This window comes from Anthonomus grandis, chromosome 2, assembly GCF_022605725.1.
Source record: "Anthonomus grandis grandis chromosome 2, icAntGran1.3, whole genome shotgun sequence".
Classification (NCBI taxonomy): Eukaryota; Metazoa; Arthropoda; class Insecta; order Coleoptera; family Curculionidae; genus Anthonomus; species Anthonomus grandis.
This window is the reverse complement of record NC_065547.1, coordinates 44,575,172-44,601,112: the sequence shown is the minus strand read 5'-3', so window position 1 is coordinate 44,601,112 and position 25,941 is coordinate 44,575,172. Positions and strand designations below refer to the sequence as shown.

General features: G+C 32.2%; 1 protein-coding gene across 2 annotated transcripts in view; it reads right to left on the bottom strand.

Moving 5' to 3' along the window:
- Window positions 1–25,941, bottom strand: part of LOC126733454 (RNA-binding protein 26) — a 53,458-nt gene that overhangs the window by 6,309 nt on the left and 21,208 nt on the right. For both annotated transcript variants that reach the window (XM_050436767.1, XM_050436768.1), the window contains 9 exons: window positions 22,608–22,850; window positions 22,188–22,544; window positions 12,454–12,606; window positions 11,852–11,981; window positions 11,639–11,787; window positions 11,371–11,575; window positions 3,513–3,706; window positions 2,477–2,590; window positions 2,262–2,414 (listed from right to left, as the gene is read on the bottom strand). In XM_050436767.1, coding sequence (XP_050292724.1) covers window positions 2,262–2,414; window positions 2,477–2,590; window positions 3,513–3,706; window positions 11,371–11,575; window positions 11,639–11,787; window positions 11,852–11,981; window positions 12,454–12,606; window positions 22,188–22,544; window positions 22,608–22,850 — 1,698 coding nt within the window. The remainder of the gene's footprint in view (window positions 1–2,261; window positions 2,415–2,476; window positions 2,591–3,512; window positions 3,707–11,370; window positions 11,576–11,638; window positions 11,788–11,851; window positions 11,982–12,453; window positions 12,607–22,187; window positions 22,545–22,607; window positions 22,851–25,941) is intronic.

Genomic DNA, 25,941 nt, shown 5'->3' with positions numbered 1-25,941 from the left:
CAACTACTCACTATATACTATATGCGCACATTAATCGTCTTTGATTCTTATTTTTAATATTATTTTCGTAAAACAACGCAAGAAGTCATAAAAATAACTAACATGAAAGGGCTAGCGTCTTAGTCACTAATTTCAACAAAACGGAGTGCGCAGGATTGCCGGGATGCCGCGCCGGTTTGTTTGTATACTAGACTCATTTAAAAATATTCTGCATGCCAATTTTTCGAATTTCAAATTTTGGGGTATCAACAGTTCAAATAAATAGGTATTTCAAATTAAAAATTTCAATATAATAAATACCTAGTAAAGCGTACTTGCAGTGCGCGCGGTTAGTAGAAAGTTGCCGCGGGACAACCTCGAAAGTGTTCCTGCGATTGGAACCCCGAATTGAAAAATCGATAACTCAAGATCTATTAGAGATAAATGGTTGCAGTTTTTTTTTTAACTTTTTTAATGTGTGTGCTATATGTCTCTCAATAAACGGTGACTAGCACATTTTTTAAATTTTTTTGATAAACAAAAAAAAACACTACTTCAGTTTTTTCTATTGCAATATGTGCGCAAAGAGATGCGTTTCAAAATTAAAAAAAAAATAATTTTAGTAGGTAGAGCGGTTTTTGAGATAGAGCGAGTTATGTGTCAAAAAGTTGAGTTTCAAAATTACCGCGATTTTTGAGGTTTTTTGAATATGAAAAAAATTGGGTCACCCTAGCGATGTCGTAAAACTCGATTTCAGATGCCAATAAACATGCCTAATAAGATAGTATAGATTTGATCTGGTTATACCTTCAAAAAAAAAATCGATAAATAAGCGTCTTTCGACCGCGTTTTTACTGCACTACTGTATAACAATGTGTACTTGTTTTCAAAAATATTCAAATAAATAACCATTTTCTAAATTTTAATGATAAAATTCATAATTTAATGGGAGGCCATGGCTATTTATAATAAGAAAAAAAATGACATATAAATAAATAAATGTCAACTATCTTATCGGGTTTTGATTGACATTTCTGTTTTTGATTGAGTGTATTCTCCAACAAAACCCATTTATTTTTGTTATTTGTGAATTTTGATAAAAATGATATGTTTGATGTTTTATACAAAGCAATCAAAATGCTGAACAAGCTCTGGAAATATATTTCCATAGGTAAGTTAGAAGCCGTTATACAGTGCGAGTCTGTAACTTGGAATAAATTCGATAATAAATAAATGGAAGCGTGTTCGGAAAAACGCTCGGACGCCAATTGGGATTGTAAGTTGCGCATTTTTTTAAATAAAAAGTTTTTATACAAGGTGTGCCATGTAGGCGAGGCTAATACCACCTTTCTTATTTTAAATGGGACACCACTATATGTTATTATATTTTTGAATCCTGCACAAAATTCCAAACATTTTGATATGATGATACCACATGCCATACTTTTATTCACCTGTTTTTAAGTTTTGTTTTTTATTTTTAAAATGTTTTAAATTCAAAAAATATGCGTTTCAGTACACAGTTTTTTTTTTTCGTAATGTATTTTATAAATGTCCTATAAAAATGTGGCATATTTATAATTTTGACATTACTACAAGACGTCGTGTAGCATCTTAAAAACTAGAAGGGCAAAAATAGCCCCCAATCTTATGAAAATCAAATCAAAATGGTTTATTTATCAAAATTTACAGTTTTATAGGTCAATAAAAATTACAAGGAAAAAAAATTACATTGACAAATAGGACTAATTGTTAATAAAATATTCAAAAATTATTAAATTTTTAATTCTGAGTGAAAGAAACTACTTTACATTTGATAGGATTTAGAGATACTAAAATTATTTTATTATTTAGATTATTATTTTTGCACCAGGAATCTATTTTGCCTAGATCTTCCTGAAGTAAAATACAGTCGAAGATGCTATTAATTTGGAGACATATTTTATCACAATCGGGATATAATAAATGATTTACAGAAACGGACTCAGAAATCCTGTTTATATATAAAAAAAGATGGATCTCACTATTATAAAATAAAGTGCTATGACCAACCCAGAAAAGTACTTTTGGTTATATTATGTTTTTTAAGTACAACCATCACTTTTTAGTGGTACACTTTCCTTCCGAATAATTTGCTCTAATCAGCATTTTTTAATAAAAATCTGAAATTTAAAGAGTGTTTTATTTACCTTAAACTAACCGCCAAAAACCATATTTGAATCGCCTTAGTGAACTTTACTTATAACCGGTTCAATTCAAATTAAACCTCAAAAATTACTCACCTCTTCATCACCCCCTTCTACCAAACTGTGATCGATCAAATGATCTTCCTCCGATTCCGAAAGTAACACGGTTCGTGTAGACGATCCTCCGCTTCTTTGCGTTTGTAGACGGTGTGCGTTTCCGCTTTGCCAAGTAATTGATAAAGTACGATCCTAGCATGTAAAAAAATCAATAAGTATGAATTTTAGTTAACATAAACAACAACAATATTTACCTGAAAATGTTTGCCTTTTAATAGGGCCGACTCGGCATCCTTCTTAGTCTTGTAATTTAAAGAGATACTGGGCAAAGACGTGTCAATGGTATAGTCGACGATTTCTCCAAATTGCTGTACAAATAATAATTTTTTTGTTAATTGTACAGGGTGTTACAAAATTCGGTGCAAATATTTGGAGAGCGTATTGCTGGAGTCAAAATAAGACTTTTTTCCTATAAACATGTGTCCTAAAGTGCACTCCCTCCGAGTTACAGCCCGCGCAAATTGCTTGAAGAAAATTTATTATTTGTAACATTAAGCATGCATACTACGTTTATGCATTAAATCTTCTGAAAATTTGCTAATCTCCGTTTTCTTTGGGTGCTCCTGACATTCTCCGTCCCAAGAATGCTCTAAACACAATTTTAGGGAACGAATTTGGGTGGCTTACCATTATGATGATCCATATTTTATGTCTCCGATAAAAAATTGGAAAATCTAGAACATCATCTAGTTAGCCATAAAAAAAATCTAAAATTATCTTTTCTTGCATTTTTTCGATACAATTAGTTTGATTTGACAAAAATGAAAGCAGTCACGAACTTCGTTTTTCCTATTTGATAGTTTAATCAAGATTTTCTCCCCTTTCGTTAACCAGCGATTTTCTCGAAAACGGTTAATTGTATCAAAAAGATGCAAAAGACAAAAATTAACTAGATGGTGTTGCTAGCGTTTTAAATTCATTATCAAAAACATAGGATAGGGTCCATCAGAAGTGTAAGCACCCCTGAATCCTGCCCTAAAATTGAATTTACATCACTTTTGTGACGGAAATTTTCAGGAGATTTGACGCATAACTGTAGGCACGGTTCCAAATAATCGATTTTCTTCAACCAATTTGCGCGAGCTGTAGCTCTAAGTAAGAGCATTTTAGGACATATGTTTATAGGAAAAAAGAGTCTTATTTTGACTCCAACAATACACTCTTAAAATATTTGCACCGAATTTTCTAACACCCTGTATTAATACAACAAAGAGAAATTCGCATTTCTACCTGAAAATGTCCTAAAACACCCTCCTGCTCATCAGTTTCGTATCCAGAAATCAACAGCCTGGTCGGTCGGTAATCGGTAGTATGTTTTTGGAAAGTGACCGCAGGCTGTACAGGAACCGTCGGTATTGCGGCTGTAGCGACCGTTGGTGGATTGTTCACGATTTTGTTTGCCGTTTTTATTTTACCAGTTAATTCTGCAATAAGAAAAGAGTCTGTTACTCACATAAAATTGGTCAGCAAACTTTCCACATATTGTTGCCATAACACAACATTGGTTAAAGACTGATGAGCCTGTATTTATTAAAAACTATACCACTTTAGCTAGATATAATAGAAGTAATTTATCTCATGGAGGTACTATGATAATGTCCACTAACAACGATTTTTCCGCGGTCACAAAATTTGATAATTTATTATCTGAAAAAGTATTCGAATTTTCCATCGTCTATCATAATACCTTTGACCTTTATATAGTTTGTATGTACAACAAAACCTGACGCGGACGTGCAAATTTTCTGCCAAAAATTATTAAGCTTGCTAGAATCCCTGCCCTTAATAAGCAAATTATACAATATTGACTTCTCCAGTGTGTGTGCTGCTAAGGAATCCCTTCAGTCCATATTTGATTCATTTGGGATGGTTATGCCTATTAACTCCCCAACCAGAATAACCAAAACTAGCTCTAGTATCATTGACTACGTCGTATCAACCTTTGATCCGGAACTCATTGATTTACCTGTCTTTAACTCAAGTTTCTCCGATCATGAAGCAGTATTAACTAAATTTTCTCTAAATCACAAAAATAAAAGAGTCCCGCGCAAAATGTGCCGTATCTTTGAGAAAAAAATTTCCAAAATTTCAAAAATCTATGCCCAAGAACGGACTGGGACTTCCTATCTGATGATGTTAACACTGAGTTTTCTCGATTTATAAAGTCACTGTCTGATTTGGCATCCAACTCATTTCCTCTTAGACCCATCAAAAATAAACAAAAAAAACCCTGATCTACTAAAGGCTTACGCTTGTCTTCTAAAAATATACGCTCCTTATCACACTTAAAAAAATTCTCAGACAGTGTGTTCTTCCATGATTACGTAAGGTTGTACAAAAAAATTTACCATAAAACAATAAAGGCAGCCAAGGACCTCTATTACAATAAAAGGATTTCTAATTCTGGAAATGTTGGTAAGGAGACTTGGTCTATTGTTAATGAATCAAGGGATAAGCCTTCTCCATCTATCACAATCCCCACTTCACCGGATAACTTAAACAACTACTTTATAAATGTAGCCAAAAATCTCATGAATACCGTAACTCCTTCCCAGGATCCTCTCTCATATCTCGCTAATGAGAATTTACATAATTTCTTTCTTACACCCATAGCATTAGAAGAACTATGCAGCACAACAAAAGACATTAAAAACAAATCTTCATCTGGGGTTGATGGTCTATCATCTTACCACAGTATATTATAACAACCAGTAGGTTATCTCGATGCTCCACGCGCCGAAATTTCGTTGACCTCCAACGCGCTTCATCCGAAATATTTCACCCCTCGGCTCTTGCCTATGATCAGTGACGTGGTTAGCAGCGCAGAGATACATTTGCCGTCTTTTATTTTTGTGTATGTTATTTATTGCGAGAAGCATTTATATTTGATTGCGTGAGAATTATAATTTTAAAATTATTACACTGTACCCCATTGCATTTTATTTAAAAATACCTTGTTTATTTTCTTGTTTCTTTTTTCTATTTTTACCCTTTACCGGGTATCCAATATAAGAACCCTAATGCTGATTAAAAAATTAAAAATCCTAATGGTTCGGAACATATTCGAAAAAATCCAAAACTGTTAATTTTCGTTTTTATTTTTTCTGCGCTTATTTCTTACCTGATTTTAAAATAATCAGCAATCCGATGTGATTCGAATTAAAATAAATATTAAAAAAGGTGTTTTTTTATATTTATTTTCCTTATTTCTGATGTTGACATATAGTATATCATCTAGGGTAAATACATAATAGAAGTAATATTAAGTGCAATTCTAAAAAATATAACTATTGCAGGCAAGTGTGTTTTTTTTTTGTTTTATTTAACTTTGTCAAATATTATATATGCCTTTTAAATTAAATATTTTAAAATATATCTAATATTCATTGTTACAACTATTTTTTTTATTGAAAGTTTACCCACTATTACAGAACAAATAGCTAGCTATTTATCCTGTGCTATTATTAAGAAATTTATTTTGCATGCTAATTTTCAATTTTCCTATTAACATGGCTTTCCATAAAAATGTTTATATTAATTTTATTCTTATTTATAAACAATTTATAATAAGTAATAATATTGATAAACAAAATTTTGCCAGTTGCCGAAAAACCATAATCTAAAAAATTAATATCTAAATTTTATTATTGCACGATGCACGTCGCCCATGGTTTTACGTAAAATTACCGTCTATTTGCTGTCGGTGCGGGCTTCAAGGTTTTTGAGACCGTCGTCGATTTATGAATGGAAACGTGGAGAGATAACCTACTGGTTGTTAGTATACTGTGATCTTACCAACTTGATTAATATCTCTCTTCAAATTGGAATCTTTCCAAGCTGCCTTAAGACGGCAATTATTATTCCTTTACATAAAGGGGGCGAGAAGGATCAATGTTCGAACTACCTCCCAATTGCACTTCTCCCAACAATATCGAAGATTATTGAAAGACTGGTAAAGAAACGACTTTTATCCTTTTTGCTTAAATATAAAATTATAACCCCGCATCAGTTCGGATTCTTAAGTAACAAGTGCACCAATGACGCTATGTTGTCCCTCTTTAATAATATATACTCCAGCCTAAACAGCCATCTCTCTAGAGCAACAATTTTCTGTGATTTCTCTAAAGCTTTCGACTGTGTAAACCATAATATCCTAATTGATAAATTGCAGCACTATGGAATTAGAGGAACACCTCTCGAGTGGTTCATGTCATACCTGAACAACAGGAATCAGTTTGTTAGGGTTGATTCGATGACGGCTTCGTGCAAGCCAATAGAATGCGGGGTACCTCAGGGCTCAGTTCTATTTTGTTTCTTCTATTTATAAATGATATTGCTAATCTGGACATAAATGGTAAAATTTGTCTCTTTCGGTATTTGTGCGATACTAGTTTTTCGTGGAGCAACTTAAATATGGTGGCATCTCGTGACCTAGTCACCATTAAATCGTGGTGCGATTCAAATCTCTTGTGCCGTAATGTCTCAAAAACTAAAGTATTATCATTTAGCGGTGCGTTGCAACCTTTTGTAATTAATAACAACAGAATGGAGGTCGTTTATTCCGTAAAGTTCTTGGGACTGATGGTAGACAACTCTTTAAAATGGGATATCCACATCGATTCCTTATTCAAAAAATTAAGTTCTGCATGTTTTGCTCTGAGATCAGTATCCAGGGAGCTAAGTTTGGCAACGGCTGTAACAGTTTATTATGCCCTGTTTGAGTCGCACCTCCGATATGCCCTTCCGTTTTGGGGTATGTGCGGTGCGACTCAATTTGAGAGCATATTTAAGCTACAAAAGAGAGCTATACGCTATTCATTAAGACTAAATTACAGAACTCACTGCCAGGAATATTTTAAAAAATTTAAAATACTAACTCTTCCTTCCTTATTTATATTTGAATCCGTCTGCCTAATCCGCAAGCACTTATCAGATATGTCAGAAAGGCCATCTCACAATTATCCTCTTAGAAACGCAGAGTACGATCTTTATCTACCAACCCCACGATCAGAACTAGTTAAACGATCCATTCTTTACAATGCAAAAAAAATGCACAATCATCTCCCATTTGAAATCAAATCAATAACAACTTTTACCAAATTTCGGAAAGCTCTGAAATAATTCTTACTGGAGAGAGCCTTATACACAGTAAACGACTTTTTTTAATAATTAATGTTATGTAATTTTAAGCACGCGCTTCCTAAACACTGGTTAATTTGTTTATGTTGCTATGATAATGTACATAAATAATATTCGAATATTATGTAAACAAATTAGTAGTTTGCTAATAATGTTTTTGTAAACAGGTGCCTGCTTTTTTTGCCGACTTTGTATACAAGTGAATGTTTATATATTTTATAGATTTTAAGGAAATGTGACCTAAAACAATTTATAAAATTGTTAAGTTTTTTGTATGTTTTGTTGTTTTTTTATTTTTATATATTTGTATTTTTTGTTTTGTTTGTATGATTTATTTAAATAATAGCTTTGTCGACAAAATTTTAAATTTTATGATAATAAAGCATTGATTGATTGATTGGTCTAAGGTTCAAATGTAAAAAGCAATCATCAAATATTTGTCTCCTAGGAAATATAGTTCAAATGACCTAGTTATGTACCGACGGTACCACTAAGTTCACCATATTTAACAACGTATTTCTTTTAAATGGTTTATCTGTTAACTAACTTCAGAACCAAGCGTACTGAAATAGACAATAATAAATCTCATATTAAATGCGACATCGGGCAACCTCACAATTTCTGTATGTTACTGTTCTGTTTCTGGCATTGCTCCGAATTCAACCGTAATAAAATGATTTATTTATGTATTTTTAATTTGGAGGATTAGTTTGTTCTAGGATTTGCCATCAAAAAAATGCATAGAATTCAATAAAACAGGAACAGCAAGGAAGCGAATATATAAAATTTAATGTTATATAATTATACAGTATTGGCCATGATTGATTTTCGTTATCTGTAAACTCTTATTAACTAAATTATTGCGTTCTGCAGACCAAAGATAATCAAAATCAATCAAAAATAGGCTGGACAAAATAATTGGAACAAAATCTTTAATTTTTACAAAAAATATAAAAAACTCAAATTTCTTATCTTAAATATTATACGCATTAATATATAGTGTGATAACCTCTTGCCTTAACATTCTCCTAGACATTGATGCAATTAAATTTTCTATTATTGTCCTGTCCACACTGGCTCAGCCTTCAAGAAAGCATTTTAGACCGTCCCATAAATTCTCAATCGGATTTAAATCCGGACTTTGGGCTGGCCACTTTAATAATGTAGTTTTCTCTTGCTCCAACCATGCGCAGAATATTTAACAGTAGATTCAGCTTTAATGATTCGTCAGACGGTATTCTTTGGAACTTTCAATCTTGTAGAAATTTTACACTGCTTAATACCCTGTTTGTATGTCTATAATTCTTCGGCGAATATCGCTAAAATATGATTTTCCTTTTTGCCATCTTGACACAAATCTATCTTTATAATTATAGTTATAAATTTAACCGACCTGAACACTGGCTATTTAAAAAGTGCATAAAAAAATACACATTTATCGGTTTAAATAGACAGTTCCAAGCATTTTGACCAGGACAAATTGAACATATTTCCGAAGCTATTTGAAAATGATGATTTAGATGTTTACCACCTCTAGGCAATAATGACAATATAAATGTTAAAATTCTACTGTGAAGAGTCTAACACCATCACTCCCTTCTAGACCCTGCGGTACCTGAACAGTGCATCCCAAAAGTTCATCAAAAAAGTTTCCCAAAAAGCATTTCCGGAGTTATATTAAAAGGAGGTATATATAAATATAACGAAAGATATCGTTAAAGATCATATTTCTTCTAAATACGGAAATAAGTCTATTTTCTTCTTCTTGTCAATAATAGTTGAGTGTGCGAGATAGTATTTTTCTAAATTGATTTTTATTATAATAGCGACGTAAGTACGAGACAGTTTTACCAGTATTTAAACCATTGGCAATTTTATAATCGGTCCTGTAATTTTGCCACCAAAACTGCTAACTGGTGTGAATTATTTATTAACATTTACAAAATACGCAGCCACATTTATTAGAAGAATTGCCATTACAACTTCGGAAAGATACGTGGTTCATGCATGATGGTGCTCCACCGCATTTCACTTTAACCGATTTACGGCCAAGGATAGAAATAAAACTTAAAATTTTTAAATTATATATTTTAATTATGAAAACACATATGTGAAATCAAAAAAGAAATAAATCTGCTACTTTCTGAAATAAGTGGTGTTGCGTAAACGTATCAACGGCCTATAGTGTTAAGTGATATTGCCGAAAACAGTTAGCGTGTAAATAAATAGTGCAACGCTCACAAATATAAATTGTTTGACTTCTACATACACGACATCTTCTTTGGGAGTCAGTCCTACTGATTACATGTCCAAAGTGATCAACCCTCACTTCACTGGGTGGTTCGGTGGTTCTAATAGAAGTGGTCTAGCGACAAAGTTCTTTGTTTTTAATAAGCGTACGGCGATGAATGATTTAAAATTCAGTTGTGACATTTTATTGTGATTCACCGTGTTGTAGAGTTTCCAGGAATTGACAAGAGTACTGTCTATTGTATTTTTAAATAGTAGCCATCACCATTTCTTACCCATCACACCGATTCTATAATTTGCCACGCCATTATCATGCAAATCTACTCCTCCCATGTATTTATTATATCTTGAAATTACAGCTGGTTGTGGGATTGACACTTCTTTTTTTGATTTTTCTATTATATCTTTTAGCAGAAGTAAGAGGTTCTACATGATAATGGGTACTAATTGCTAGACTTGTCTAGACACACTTGTGACAAGCAATTTCAGTTATTCGGCCGGTGATGCGAGAACGCAACAGCATAATTTATGACCTAATTAGGAAAAACCTGGTTCAACTAGGCCCAGGTTTTCAATTTTATGGTGAAGTTTGGAATGTAATTAGTGTTAAAAAAATACAAAACTTTGAAAATAAAAACATTAAATAGGAGTATATAATTTTTAAAAATGTGCGGCCATATATAAGGAAAAATCCGGCTTTTAAAAAAATTCAACCTTGCGTCAATGGTACCAGCCCATATTTCAGGCGAAAAAAGCACAATTTTTTTGTAAATAAATCATTAGTGCAGCGTTGCGTATACGAATCACTGGCCATAAATGGGTTAAATGTTCGGAATTTTATTTATTTGCATCAACAATATCGAAATAGATCGACTGGAAATGACGCTCCTGTAAACTGGTCCCCCCTCACCGGACTTGATTCCATTAGATTATTTTTTGTGGGGGTCTTTAAAAACGATGGTGTACTCTAGAGCAACGAATACAGAAGCAGAGTTATGGGCAATGATTCAAAATGCAGCCAACATACTGAAGAACGATGACCAGTTGATGCAAAGAGTACTTTTTATGCCGTATTATTATGCGTATTCATGTTGACGGAGATCATTTTGAACCATTGTTAAAAGTTTATAATAATTAAAATACCTTTAAATAAATTTTGCCTATTAAATTAAAAAAATCTTTTGCAAACTACGTTAAAAGTAACAACACGAAAAAGGTCATTGCAATTTTTTTATTATTCCGATGCGGCATCAAAGACTAAAACACGAAATATCTTGGTAACGGTTAATTTACAAGAGTACTTGTTTACTCAAAAACGTTAGGGAAACTGTTTTCTTAATAAAAAAAAATAAAAATCACACTTGCAAAAAAGTTATGGCCATTTTACACCAGCAACAGTGCAGTATGGAGGGTCCTCGATCGGCCACAGTAAAAAGATGACCATTTTCGAGTTTCTCATACCAAACAACCCCTAGGTACTAGTTTTCAAAGTGGTATGTCGCAAAATGTAAAAACAATTAAATAAAGTAGATTTTTATTTTTTAAATTTGACACCCTATAACTAAGAAACGAAGCAACTGGGGACTAAGGTAAGTAATGTAATATAAAGTAAGTCCTAGGGTTTTGTACAGACATTTTAAATATTTATATTGTATATTCTTATTAAAAATAAAAATTCCAAAAAAAAAAAATCACTTACTCATATTATGATCCACCAAATTATTCTTGCTTAACAAATGCCTGCTGACCACGGGGGTGAATCTGCCCCTGCCCCTTCCCCTAATCGTACCGCGGGTGGACATCGCCGCCCTCGCCTTTAATTCGGCCACTTTCTTTTGCAATTCCGTCGTATCGGCTCCCTCTTGTTGTTTCGCTATTAGGTCCAGCTCCATATCTAGCAATTCCTAAAACAAAACCACGCAAAAATTAGATTATATAAATATAGTCAAATTACACATTAAACATACTTTCTGGGTTTCTTCTTTGGATTTTCTACCTAAGACCGCATTCTTGGCGGCCAAAGCGGCCTTTTCCAAGTCCTTTTTAATACCCTCGATGGCTTCTTGTGTTTTTTTGATGGTTTCTTTGATTAAATCTCTTTGTGGTCCTGCGGGCACTAAAATATTAAATATTTGATAGGTACATTACACTAGTTTTTTTATAAGTGATTTATCTCTTACATTTCGACATTTTTTCAATCAAAACCTTTTGCTGCGAAAGCTGCTTATCCAACAGCTCCTGCTTCTTTTTGCGTAAATCACTCTGGATCTTTAGTACTTCTTTGCGTTGTTCATCCTTGTTTTTGCTCATCTAAATGTTTAATTTAAAATATTTAATAATGATGGTAAAGACTGTTATGAATTTTATTATCTATACCCACTTTAAAACCTTAAGAGTATAAAGGAAATTAAATATCGTATGATGTTTTACTGTATACAATTTAGCATAAATTACTATAAAATCAGTTGATAATAACAATAGTAAATATTTTGAATTTCGAATAACTATGACTAGACGTTTCGGAAATATCAACAAAAAACCGTCTTCAATATGTTCCACAACAATCGGTACATTAAAAACGACGCACTTTTGAATATTATTGTAACGAAGATTTTTTGACGGCTTATTTTTAACTACATGGTAAAAATAAGCCAAGAAATAAAAATTGCAAAAATAATGCGATATCTTTTATTCGATCGCTTAACTTATGTAGTAAAGTAAGACAACACAAACACCGTGTAAACTGTAAAAGTATGAATAAATAAATTTAAATAAATCCTACCTTAACTTGTGCCGCCAACAAATCTTGATTTTTCTGTATTGCCGCTGTGGCTTGGGCTTTGGTTTCTTCTTTGCTTAATTCGGGTTTTTCCGTATCGTCTGGTTTTGCTTCCGAGTCCGGTTCACCCGCTTTTGGTTGTACTAAGTTTAGAACCTAAAATTTCAATGAAACGTTTAACAAATCTAAATGTCACTGGAAAGTAATTAAAGAAAAAATACAGCAAATACAGAGAAAAAAACTACCAAAAACAAAACAACTTCACAAAAATGAAGTACATACATGAACCACAAAATGTTCCTAAAAAGAGATAGTAAAGTAAAGAAATCCTCAAATCAGTAAAAAGGGTTAATTAATTAAAAAGTCTGTAACTTTATTTTTGAATTTACATGAATGTATAACGTTTAACCACAAATTCCTTGGCAAAAAATAGAACGATTAAGGCCAACTTGTCTATACCGAATTTGCTTCGTTTGGCCGCTAGAAAGTGCCAAAGTTTTAAAATAGTTTGTCTTTTAGTAGTAGCGTCTCTAAGTATGGATTTTTACCAAATTTGGCGAGTAGGAACTATATAAATTGACGTATTTTGACATAGGCGCCTTCTTGGATTAACGCCTGGAAATTTAAAAAATATGGGTTGTTCATAAACAAGTGGTTGTAATTTTGTTCCACCCTACATTAATGACTTAAGTTTCTCCTCAGTTATTAGTTGACTTAATTTTCAAGCTTTTGCGTCTCTGTACCTTTTTTCTGCTTATGCCGCTTTTTAAGCGCATTAATTGTTTTTTACTAAATTTAAAAACAAATATTTTGTTATAATGTTAAAAATCCTAAAAATCGTTTTAAAAAAATTAATAAAAAATATTAAAAGGTATCTTTTGTAAATTAAAGGCTTTATAATACGTATTAATGGCACTAAATGTTAAAACAATAATTTTAGGCTTTTAAAATGATTTTTTATTAGTCTCCTATATTTTTTTATTAAAGATATGGTAGTTCAGTGCAAAAGAAACAAAATATACAGATACTCTTAAATAAATTCAAATTAAAAAATATTTACATAATATGATCAAATACAAAAGCAAAAATAAATAATAAATGCCCCAAAAACAAGATTAACTCAAATATTTTCATAACAAATGTTCAAAATGTTGTCTAAATTAACTCAAAATCGTGTTTTTCCAAAAGTGCTTTCGCAATGAACGCGATTGCCGAAAAGCTATTCGACCTATTTTGTTCAGTTTTTTTAATCGTTTGTTATTAGTGTCGTCATTTAGTGAAAGATTGCTTTTTTATGTAGACATTTTTAATTTCCAGATAAGAATCTTTTAATACATTTTTTAAAGCTCAAATATAATATAAGTTTTAAATAAGTTTTAAAATAAGGACATTTTTCTGATCTTTTGATTTCAATAGACCAACGTGTCCGTCGCAAGGCTATTAAAAAAAAAGGGTGAACGGAAGGCCGGAAAATGCTATACCTTCAGTAATAATTATTTTTATCTTTTTTTATCAATAAATCTTTTTTTTTTACATTAATGATTGTTAGACAAAAAATATTACAGTAAAATAAAACCTATTGGAAAAGAATAAAATAAAGAGGAATGGAAAAAAATTACACACGATTTAAGATCGGGAACTAGAAGAGGGTGAGTTTTAAAGAGTAAAAATCGGTTTATCTCGATATCTAGCAAAACTACAAGGCTATGGTAAATTTGTAAATAATGAAAAAATCTAACGTAACCCAAGGTCTAAGTAACCCAATAATAACTATCTAACTAAAAACATATAAAAGATTTAGTAGAATAATAATAATGAAAAATAAAACAGATTTCCTTAAGCATAACGAGAGCATAACAAAAAAATAAAAATTACATTCTATTTAAAATGGACATAACTATTGGCACACCAAATAAAAATAAAATTTAATCCCAGTTCTAATATTTTGTAGGACCTCCTTTTCTTTTTATAATATGAGTGAGCCTCCTTTTTCATTGAATAGACCAGCTTTTGCGTATAGGAAAGCTCAAAACTATTCCATTCTTGCAGCAAAACACATTTAAGCTCTTCCTTACTGGAAATATGGTGTTTCCTTATTCGTTTTCCTAGCTCACTCCAAAGATTTTCGATCGGGTTGACATCTGGAGATTGAGGAGGTGTATTTAAAGTATGAGGGATATTAAACGCAATCCACTGCTTGACTATATAGGCTGTATGTTTCGGATCGTTGTCCTGTTGAAAGTAATAATCATTTGCCAAATTAAGGTTTTCCGCACTAGCTCTTAAGTTTTTTTTAGAATATTTAAATATACATTTTTGTCTATAATACCATCCATAAACACCAGACCGACCCTTCCCGATGACATACAGCCCCACACTAGTACACTACCACCACCATGTTTCACAGTCTTATGCAGATTTTGTGCATCTAGTTCACAATTGGACTTCCTCCACACAGTCACTTTCCCATCTGAATGAAAAATGTTGAATTTACTTTCATCAGAGAATATTACTTTGTCCCAAAATATATTATCTTGATGAAAGTGTGCATTCGCAAATTTAAGACGCTTTTTTTGGTTAACCTTATTAATAAATGGTTTATTCCGAGCTACTCTGGCACTATATCCAGCCCTATGAAGAACTCTTCGTACTGTTTTTGAGCTCACGTTGATGCTATCTTCTTCTGTCAATATAGCAATTTCAGAAGCCCTAGTTCGAGGATTTTGCTTAATTTTATTCACAATTTTTCTTTCTTGCCTCTCCGTTAACTTTGGCGGACGTCCAGTTCTAGGCTTATTTTTGATATTTTCTGCAGTTTCAAACCTTTTTAAGACACTACGCACAGTAAATCGACTTTTCTTCACAATTTGGGCAATCGCTGAATACGATTTACCCTCTTTTCGCTGCTGTACAATTATTTTTCGCTCGGATTCCATCGTTTCTTGGCCTTTGTGACCCATATTTGCAATGTATGCACTTAAAATAAGCACTAAACCTTAAGAAATATTTTACTTCATATAAATATTCTGTTAAAGAATGTAAAAAAACTGCTTCAAAATTCTTACATACAAGGCACCTATTTTTAAACACTTTGTAAACATGTGTGCCAATACTTTTGTCTATGGGATTTTTGATAGAATTTTAATATGGCTTCTTTTGTAAAGCCTTTATTTATTAAATTTGTATTAAATATTAAGAAACGAATGCTTTTGGGTATACACTTTAAATTAGAAAATATTTTAATGTAATAGGCCTAGTAGCTTAAGAGGACAGATACGAATTTTAATAAAAATCAATATGTGCCAATACTTTTGTCCCTCACTGTACATATTTACACTTTTTTCACATAACCTCAAAATGTATGTAAAAAATTTAAATATCGAAGATTTTAGTTTTTTATTTTTATCTTTTTATGTACCAAACAGTTTGAAATTTTTTGGTATAGAAGAATTAATTTTTTCATTTTCGAAACAACAGCCTAATTTTCAATCAAAAATTTGCACGTTAAAAATGAAGCTTTTTCAAAAAAAGTCGGCGGGCATTTTGTTCGTTTAAATCTCTACTCTCTGATAATCTAAACAAAGTATATGTTACAATATGTTTCTGAAAAAATTAAATTTTTTAATCATTATTTAAAATTTTGAGTTATTTATTGAAATTAATACTGTAATTACTCATGTAGGATATAAATATAAATTTTGATTTTTAATTTTTTTGTTTAATTTGTTTAATGTAATATGGAAATTTATGATTCGTGGGTAATTTCATGGTTATGTACTTTCAATGAAATAGCTTAAAATTATACATAATGATTTAAATAGTTATTTATGTAATGTGTGTCTGTGAATGATCCGTTTTTTATGACTGAAAATTTTTCAATTCCCATGAATAAAAAAAAAGCGATTTTATACACGGGCAACATACAAAATTTTTTCTACTGACGAAGAAAACATTAAAAAAAAATCAAAAATAAAACAATAACACTTAGTCTTTTTACGCACTAGTGCATAAAAAACTGAAAAACTTTATAAACACTGGGAAATGGGTAAAGTAAGTACTTTACGCACGGTAGTAGATTTTTTTTTAAATCGAGTTCTTTTCGCTTTTTGGATTTTTTGAGAACATTTTCGATAGTAAGATATATTTTTTTCTACACTATCAGCAAGTTATTTCAACACAAAAAAGGCACGCCGACTTTTTTACAAAAGCTAATGTGTGGGGTGCTTTTTGATAATTAATCAAAATAAAGTGAAAAAAAAAATATTTTTCTGTTCAAAAAAACTACAGTGTGTTTGTTACATCAAAAGATAAGTTTTCACCAATTTTTTTGTAAAAAATAAAAATAAACAATCAAAAGCTTAATTATTTGGATTTTTCACAAAAATTTTGAAAGTATGTAAAAAAAGTGTAAACACAAAAGTTGTAAATTTTGCCATTTTACTTGTTTCTATAGAACTTATTTTTCCATTTGGGTTTAATTCTATTATATTTTTTTTTTCAATTTTTACTGTTTTTAAATGCTTCAGCACTGGTCTGTGTAGGTACTATTGCAAAATAAAAACTTTTATGTAATAAATATATTGCTACATATCTCTAAAAAATTCCAAATTTCCTCAATTTCTCAGGCAAAAATTAACTTTTCTTGAAATTTTACTTTTTCGAGTTTTCGATATTTCTACGTCTTTAAATTGTCATACCCTATTAATCCCCAGATATTCTACAACGAATTTTTGTGTTGTTTTTATAAGTTAATGTTAAGCAGTGTTTCCAAAATGAATTCAGATATCGCTCCGTTTATAGAAGAACGTCATAACCCAAAAAATAATATTTGTCAAAATAGCGGTTTAAAGATTAATGATTTTTTACTCTTTTGTTAAGTTAACCTTGCAGACAAATTAAATGCTTTTATTGTGATTTTTGACCTCAAAGTATAGTTGGTTAACAAGTGACATGAGATTTACACTTGAAATGAGAAATTTATGATTTATGAACACTTGTGTCTTTCTTCTTCTTCAAACAAAATGCAATATTTAATTTTTTTTTAGCTTTATCGTCATATATCATATTGTGACTTTGTTTAAGAAAAATATTTAAACTTTTTTAATATTGTGACGCTGAAATAAATTTGAAATAAAAAACAATCTTTGTCTTTTTTTATATTAAGGAAGTACAAAACTTGTAATAAGGATACAAACAGTAAATAGCACTTATAATTATAGGTTATTGTAAAAATCTGCATAACATGATAAAATGCCTGCATCATTGACTAAATCTTGAAGATCTGACCGCTGACGTTCACTAATTTTTATTTTAGACTTGTATGCAGGTTCAAGAGTCTGTGATATTACGTTACTCTTACCTCGAACTGCTTTGATCGTCATTTCCGAAATTTCTTCCTGAGAATACGACGCTTTATAAAAAACTGTAAGTGGATCATTTTTTCAATTCTAAGAATTCTAATGTCGCTTAATTTATTCTGTCCAACGAAATTTCCAATCCTTCCATTTAAATGTTTTAAATCAAAAAAATCCTTAAAACTTAGCTCCTTTACTTGAAAAGGCTTACCACTTTTTTTTTGCAGTTCGAACCCGCCCAAATAGTCTTGTCATTTTACTGGATATAACGTACTAACTAAAATTTTAACTCCGGCTATAACGTTCAATATTTTTGCCCGATTGACAGTAATTTTCCGGTTGTAACGTACAAAGGTACGTTATAAGCAGAGTAATTTTCCACCTCTGTCGGGGATTCCCATTAATCGATACTGAGAAGTTTCTCTGTCGTCGCGCGTTGGCACCGAGGCCGCCGGGGATTTCCAGTTCTCGACTCTGAGAATTTTTATAGAACATGCAAAATCAGATGACCGGTAGTTTTAGTATTAGAAGATATCGTTGGCTTGCTGTAAAAACTCATTAAGTCAAAAATGATAGTTTCTGGAAAAATCAATTGTTTACTAATGCCGATGGTTTAGGTGGTTTTGAGAAAAAATCATTTTGTAGTTTTTAGTTTCCGGCAATAAAATATGGTTTTGTGTGTTATTTCAAAACTAACAGTAAAATAATAATGAAAAAGTAGTATTTTGTTAATCAATAATTGGAAAGAAAAATATAAAATGTGACTTAGTGAGTTTTCATTTTATGTGAAATATTGTCAAATTACTGACTTAATGAGTTAATTTTTATAAATAAACTGGATGTTGAAAAACTAGTAAACTTTTTTTGGTAATATACATTTTTTTATTACAAAAATACAAAACCTAATAATAAATTTTGTTAAACATAATGGAACTAAGAACTAAAACGTCTTCCTGTCTGAGTCAGAACATCCAGGTTCAAGAATCACATCCTTCAATATTGTGCTTATTGGCAGTGATTTATACCAACCATCGTACTCATTAGGTATCACTCCTTTTTCGCATAACTTTAAAAGGTCTTCTTTTTTTTTAACGGATATTGGCAGCATAGTTTTGTACAACTTGCTTATTTTCAAGGTACTATAGTCAATTTTTTGAGTGGCTCTCGATTTCCTTTCAATATTAATGCTTTTATATTCACCAAAATAATCATAGCGGTATTCAAGAATACCAGGCTATATTTCTGAAGCACTTTACTTTCAACCAGTTTACTTTATCATTATTACAATCAGTTGTCTTATTTCTAAATAAAGTCTTGGATAAATCCAGTAAATTAAGAAATTCATTAAGCTTAAACTCTTTGGTGATGAATGGATCTCTTGGAATTTATTTCGGTTACGTTTGGATCTAGCTCGTTTAAAAATACTTATCCAGTCATAGAATACATAAACTGGTTGATATTTTTTCTCTTTTTCAATGGCACTGTACATGGAATCAACCTCCATGTAGCTGTGTTTGAATTGTTGCAGTTGTTTGAACAATATAAAGAAATAGAGCAGCAATATTCTGGTTTCGGTTTTGTCCACCGCATGTATCCGAATATAAGGTTGTTACGTGTTTTACTTCCGTCTTTAAGCCTATAAACCAATTATACAATGATGTTCTAATTTCACAGCTACCTCGCTTCTGCTAAGTTCAGTTCATGCAAAGTATGCTCCGTGTGGTTCTGGAGCTTCATAAATAGTTAAGTTATACATATTAATTTTTCGGCTGTAATACATCGGTGAAACATCGGAAGAAGGAATCTGTAACACAGATTGTAAATCGAACGTAACGAACTTATTTGTGCGGTTTGAGTACATTTTCTAAACAAATAATCACTGAGAAAAGTCAAATTATATTCATACTACGGTACACTTTACCCGCCACAACAAAAATAATAAATTAAACTAAGAATTTGTAGGTTAGAAAACAGAATTTTATTTTGACGTTTAAAACTCACTAAGTCCCAGTGATGGCACCACATTTATTATATAAAACTCATTAAGTCACTTAGTGAGTTTTTGCATGAACTCAAAACAGGCCTAATGACATAGTATGATTTTTATGGACTTCTTTTTTGGTACTTAATGAGTTTTTAAGCGTTTAATATTTGGTTCAGTGATAGAACAACATTAGACTTAGTGATATTTATCAAAATCTCAAAATCTGAAAATATTGACTTAGTGAGTTTTTGCTGCAAGCCGACGATATAGATTGTAGTTTTAGAATCCCGTACGCCCAGATGTGGATCAAGCTCTTATTCGATGGTTTGAGGTGAGAAGAACCGGAAATATTCCTATAAGTGGACCACTTTTAAAAGCAAAAGCGGAAGATTTATCTAAGGGATTACACGGTGGAGATTTTAAGTGCTCTACGGGTTGGCTCGAGCGTTTTAAAGTTCGTCACAACATCAATGTCGGCAAAGTGTCCGGTGAAGCAGGAGATGTTAGCAGGGAAGCTGTGGTGAACTGGTTAACCGAGAAATGACCAGGTATTGCACAAAATTACAGCTGTGAAGATATTTTTAATGGGGATGAGACCGGACTATTTTACAAGATGACTCCAGACCGTACACTGAAATTTAGAGGAGAAAAGTGTGTGGGAGGCAAACAATCAAAGCTAAGATACACCGTTTGGGTTTGTGTAAATATGACAGGTAGTGAAAAATGTAAACTTCTTGTCATTGGTAAATACGAACGACCGAGGTGCATGAAAAATATTAAAAACCTGCCTGTTATTTATAAATCGAATAGACGCGCATGGATGACATTTTTATTAATTATTTGAAAGAGTGGGATGAAAAACTAAGACGTCAAAAAAGAAAAATATTGCTTCTAGTGGACAATTTGTGCAGCTCATCCAAGGAATGTAGATCTGACAAATATCAGATTAGAATTTTCGCTTCCCAATTGCACTTCTGTCATACAACCAATGGATCAAGGCATAATAATGATGCCTGAAAACCTATTACCGTAGATATTTTATGTATCTAACAATTCTAGACTCGATAAAAATAACTGCGAAATCTTGGAATGAGGTTTCACAAAAAACAATTCAAAACTGCTTTCGACATGCTGGTCTAGTGAAATCGATCGAGGAGTTTGATTCAGATGATGACTTGCCTCTGAATCAGTGGTACGAGAAATATAAAAGTGTTGATGATGATGATGATGACTGGGATATTCCGCTTGGCTAAGTTATTGGTTGCAAAATCACTGCCAAAACGTAACTACTGTAGAAAAATATCTTCCTGAACTAGATAATTTTACGACCATCGACGATAATCTGGTAGCAACGGAGACCTTAACGGATTGCGACATTATTGCCGAAGTTATAGAATCAAACTGTTCAACGAATGATTTAAGTTCCGATAAAGAAAGCGGCGATGATGATGGACCAATGAACGAACCCATTCCAAGTTATTGTGAAGCACTTTGTGCAATTAAAACTGTTACGAATTTCTTACAATATACTGATTACGGATCTGATGATACAATTTTACAAGCCTTGTTAAAAGTTGAGAAGCACATCTAGAATTTCAAATTGTGTAAAAAAAATCAGCAAACAAAAATAACACGTTATTTTTTTGGAACAATCGTAACTAATAAATAGTACAGATTTAGTTTGATTACATATGTATATGTATCCTATTTCAATGTTATATGTTACATATTAATATTATATCTTTTTTTGTATTTAATACTTAGAATGTATTTTTTCTTAATTTAGTCCTTTAATTAAAACAAATAAATCTTTACATATTTATTTTTATGGGTTTCTTTTATATATAGATTTTATATGTTATTTCGTACCTCCAGTTATAAAGTACTAATTTTATTCACGCTAGAGGGTACGTTATAACCGGAGTTATTATGTACTTGTTGTTTTGCTGGCCAGCGCAACATTCTTCCACAAAATTAGGCCTAAACAGTCTCTCTTGCGAATTAAGTAAGAACTGTCGTTCTTCCGCATAACCGATCAGTTAATCTGATGAACTGTAAAACGACACTTGTGCCATCTGTCGGTAATGTTATGAAATGCAAGTTGTGACGGTCTTTCACATAAATAATAGGTTAGATTATGAATAATTTATCTACAAAATGCATTTTTTGAGTTATGACGTTCTTCTATAAACGGAGCGATATGTTTAATTTCAATAAACTTTCATTGACTTAATATAATACCCTAACCCTCTATACCATTTTGATGTGTGTAGTAAACTAACGTTACCTTTATCACTAATAAAATATAATTGATTCCATAACAATTTTTCTAAGATAGATTTAAAATCTACAAAGGTTTATTAGGTAAAGAATAAAGTAATTACTGTAAAAAGACTTACTTTATTGCTATTGGGAGCCACAGTTCCAGGCACACGATCCTTAAGGACGCCCTGCTGCGACGGCGGCACATTTTCCTGCTTGCCGCCATCCGAATCGTGCCAAAACAATTTTATAAATCTATTATTCAGCACCGCCTCAGTACTCCTGTATGCAGAGTTCGCTTCCGCGTGACTCGAGAACGTTATCAAGGCCGCTTCAGGATCGCCCTCGTATTGAACTTGTATATTCACGATTTTACCGAACTTCGCGAAATGATTATTTAAATGGGTTATAGTGTTCATCCCCACCGGGACTTTTTTCAATTCCAAACTGCAGTTTCCTGGATTCTTCCTGGGGCCCAATCGGTTATAATCGAACTGTAATGTAACTGTTAGGAAGAATCTGACTTTTTTTTTAAATATAATTTAGGCACTACATACCTTCTTTTTGTACATGCCGGGATGCATAACTCCCTCCAAGCCGTGGTGGCTTGCTGGCCCGTAATTCTGTGGCGGAGCCGTTCCCGGATGACCGTAAGGGGGTCCCGATATTGGGGGGTAAGTTCCGGGACCCATTATACCGGGGGGCTTGGTTTGATCCATCACTACAGGAACCGGGATCAATTCTCTTTGTATGCCCATGGGTGCCGGAGGTTGAGGAACGAACGGGTTTATACCGGGAAGCTGTGGAAATTATTCAAATTCAAAAAACTTTTCCCACATTAACATAATTATAATGCATACATACATTCACAACAGTATTACCCCACATACATATAAAATGAATTTTTTTTTACTTTCTTAATAATATTTATGAATATTAAGGGTAATTCGGCCCGTTAAAGCATGGTAAAATTAATACAGGGTGTCCCAGAATATACCGACAAACTTCAAAGGGTGGTAGGGGATATTAAAACAAATATTTTTTGTTCACCAGCAACACGTCATATATCGTCGCTTCTCGAGAATAATGACACAATCCAAAAACACACTTTTTTCAGGAGAGCACTTTAAAAGTTTTTTTTACCGTAAAATTTGGAATATCTAAGAGATCAAATAGTTGATGTGAAAAATATTTTTTTGGGTGATATAAATTAGTTTTGACAATAATTTTGTAACTTTTCATCATTATTTTTTTAAAACGGGGTCTAAATATTTTTTTTTGTTTAAAAAACTAAAATGTGTCACTGTACATGCAAATATAGAAAACTTTTTTATGTTTTTAAACATCATTTTTATAATTATATAATAGGAGCCAAAAATGTAATAGAATTTCTATATCAAAAAGACTGTGGTAATTTGTAATGTGTGAAAAAAATCCAGAATTCGAAGCACTATTTGGATTGTGTCACTGTTTGAGTAAAAATGTACGTGTGCTTGTCGGATGAATAGGCCCAACTAAATTTTAAAATTTGTGTCGTTTTTCTCGATATAATATTTAAAAAAGGCTTTAACGGAATAACGATACTTGCGCCGAGAGCAGAGATGTCCTAAATGCATAAGAACTTGTTCTTGATAAATTAGGTATTGTTTGTAATTGAATTTTATACATAACTCAAAAACGTGTTTTTTTTGGATTGTGTCGTTATTCTTGAGAAGCGACGATATATTTATTCAACGATTTTTTAGTATATTTTTGGTTTTGGTATATTTATTAACCGTATATAGTTAAGGTATATTTATTAATTGTAGAATATTTGTATACCATATGCGATTCTGTTTACAAAAGGGAGAAAATTTTGGCATTTAAAAAAATTGACACGGGATTTACATAATATCTTGTTTTTAAGCCAGATTACTACACCTCAAATATTTTATGAGAGTCTTCTGAAAAATCAGTTTTTCGTCCATAATATCCAATCTAATAATGCTGTTTTATACAAAATATTTATATACAGTATCGGACAAAAGTAGAGCAACACTTCCAGAAATATTTGCAAATACCGATTTTAAAATTATAAATGCATGATAATGTATACAAATCCACTAAGTTGTAAAACTATAAAGTAGGCTATGATTATCAATGTCAACAAACATTTTCGCAATCAAAACAAATTATTTTATTTTGGCGTTTAAGTTTAAATGTTTCATAGTAACGCGTCAAAAGTAAAGCAACATTCAAATAATTTGTTCAAAAGAAGGGTTTAGCAAAAGTAAAGGGATAAAATAATTGTGTAAGGTGATTTTTATGTTTTTTTGAACATTTCTGTGTAAGAGTAATCATACCGAGAGGAATTCCATTTGCAAAAGACTTGAAGTAAAGAGTTGTGAATGGATTCATGGAAGGTAACAAAGAAGCCGATATTTCAAGACAGTTTGAGTTACCCCGGTACATTGTGTCCAAAATAATATCATCGTATAATGAGAGGGGACATTTAGAGAAGTTGCCAAAATCGGGAAGGCCAAGGAAAACATCAGTAATGACTGACAGACGCATCAAAAGTCCGCACTAGGGATGTGTCGTTCGTGAATGATTCGGTCAAAATGACCGAATCTTTGCAACGACCCGCGACCCGTTTGATCACGCTCTGTGACCCTATCGTTCAAACGACCTTAAACTAAACTAGACCCCGGCCGCGGCCCGTTCAACGATCGATTATTGTCAGAGAAAGACAGTCGCGGCCGAATCGGGCCGAAGTGCCGGAAGCAAAATCGCGGCAAACTACAACTTGTGTTGACTTGTGATGTGAGTTATGCTTGCCTGTTTTTATAGTGTTTAGACCCTACAATTTTATTGAAATTTGAACGACCTTATCATTCAAATAAACGAATCTTGGCGAACGGGTCATTTCAATGAATGACCTGGAGATAAACGGGTCATAAAAAAGAACCGGGTCTTCCCATCCCTAGTCCGCACCTCGAATTATTGCCGAAATTCCAAAAATTACGGTTGGTATACGAACAGTACAAAGAAGGTTACTAGACGCAAAGTTATTTAGTAGACGTCCAACTAAAAAGCCGTTAGTTTCAATAAGAAATAGAGCCAACCTTGCTGTTGGCATTTGCACGCCGGCACTTATACTGGACCGTCAATGACTGGAAAAAAGTTCTATTCAGTGATGAAACGCGCTACAAAATATTCAATTCTGATGGAATGAGGCGTGTGAGGCGACCAATCAATACAAGGTTTAATCCTAAATACGTAACACCTACAATTAAGCATGGTAAAGGTAGTGTATTTTTATGGGGTTGTTTTTCGTGGAATCGGGTAGGCCCTAAGCACTTTATTAATGATACGATGGACCGATTTGTTTATAGGGATATCATGCAGAATGTTATGCTTCCTTATGCAGAATGGGAAATGCCATTGCGTTCTATTTTTCAACAGGACAACGATCCAAAACATTCTTCACAAGTTATTCAACAGTGGTTTCGGGAAAATAATGTTCGTGTTTTACAGTGGCCAGCACAATCCCTAGATCTTAACCCCATTGAGAATCTCTGGGAAGAAGTAGAACGTTGTATTCGTACCCAAATGTTTCCAAATAAACAATCCTTAATAAATAAAATTAGTGAAGTTCGGACAAGTCTTCCCGAAAATGTCATTCAGAAGTTGATTGCTTCAATGCCGCGCCGTTGTCAGCAAGTAATTAATAATAATGGATATTCTATCAATTACTAATACTATTACTTTCAATTGTTTTTGTTGTTAAATGTGTTAAATATTTTTTGTTGAACTAAAGTAAAATAAAATACTGTTAAATACAATTTGTTGCTCTACTTTTGTCCGATAGTGTATAAAGTTATATCAACTTTAAATAATCAGTGTTATTAA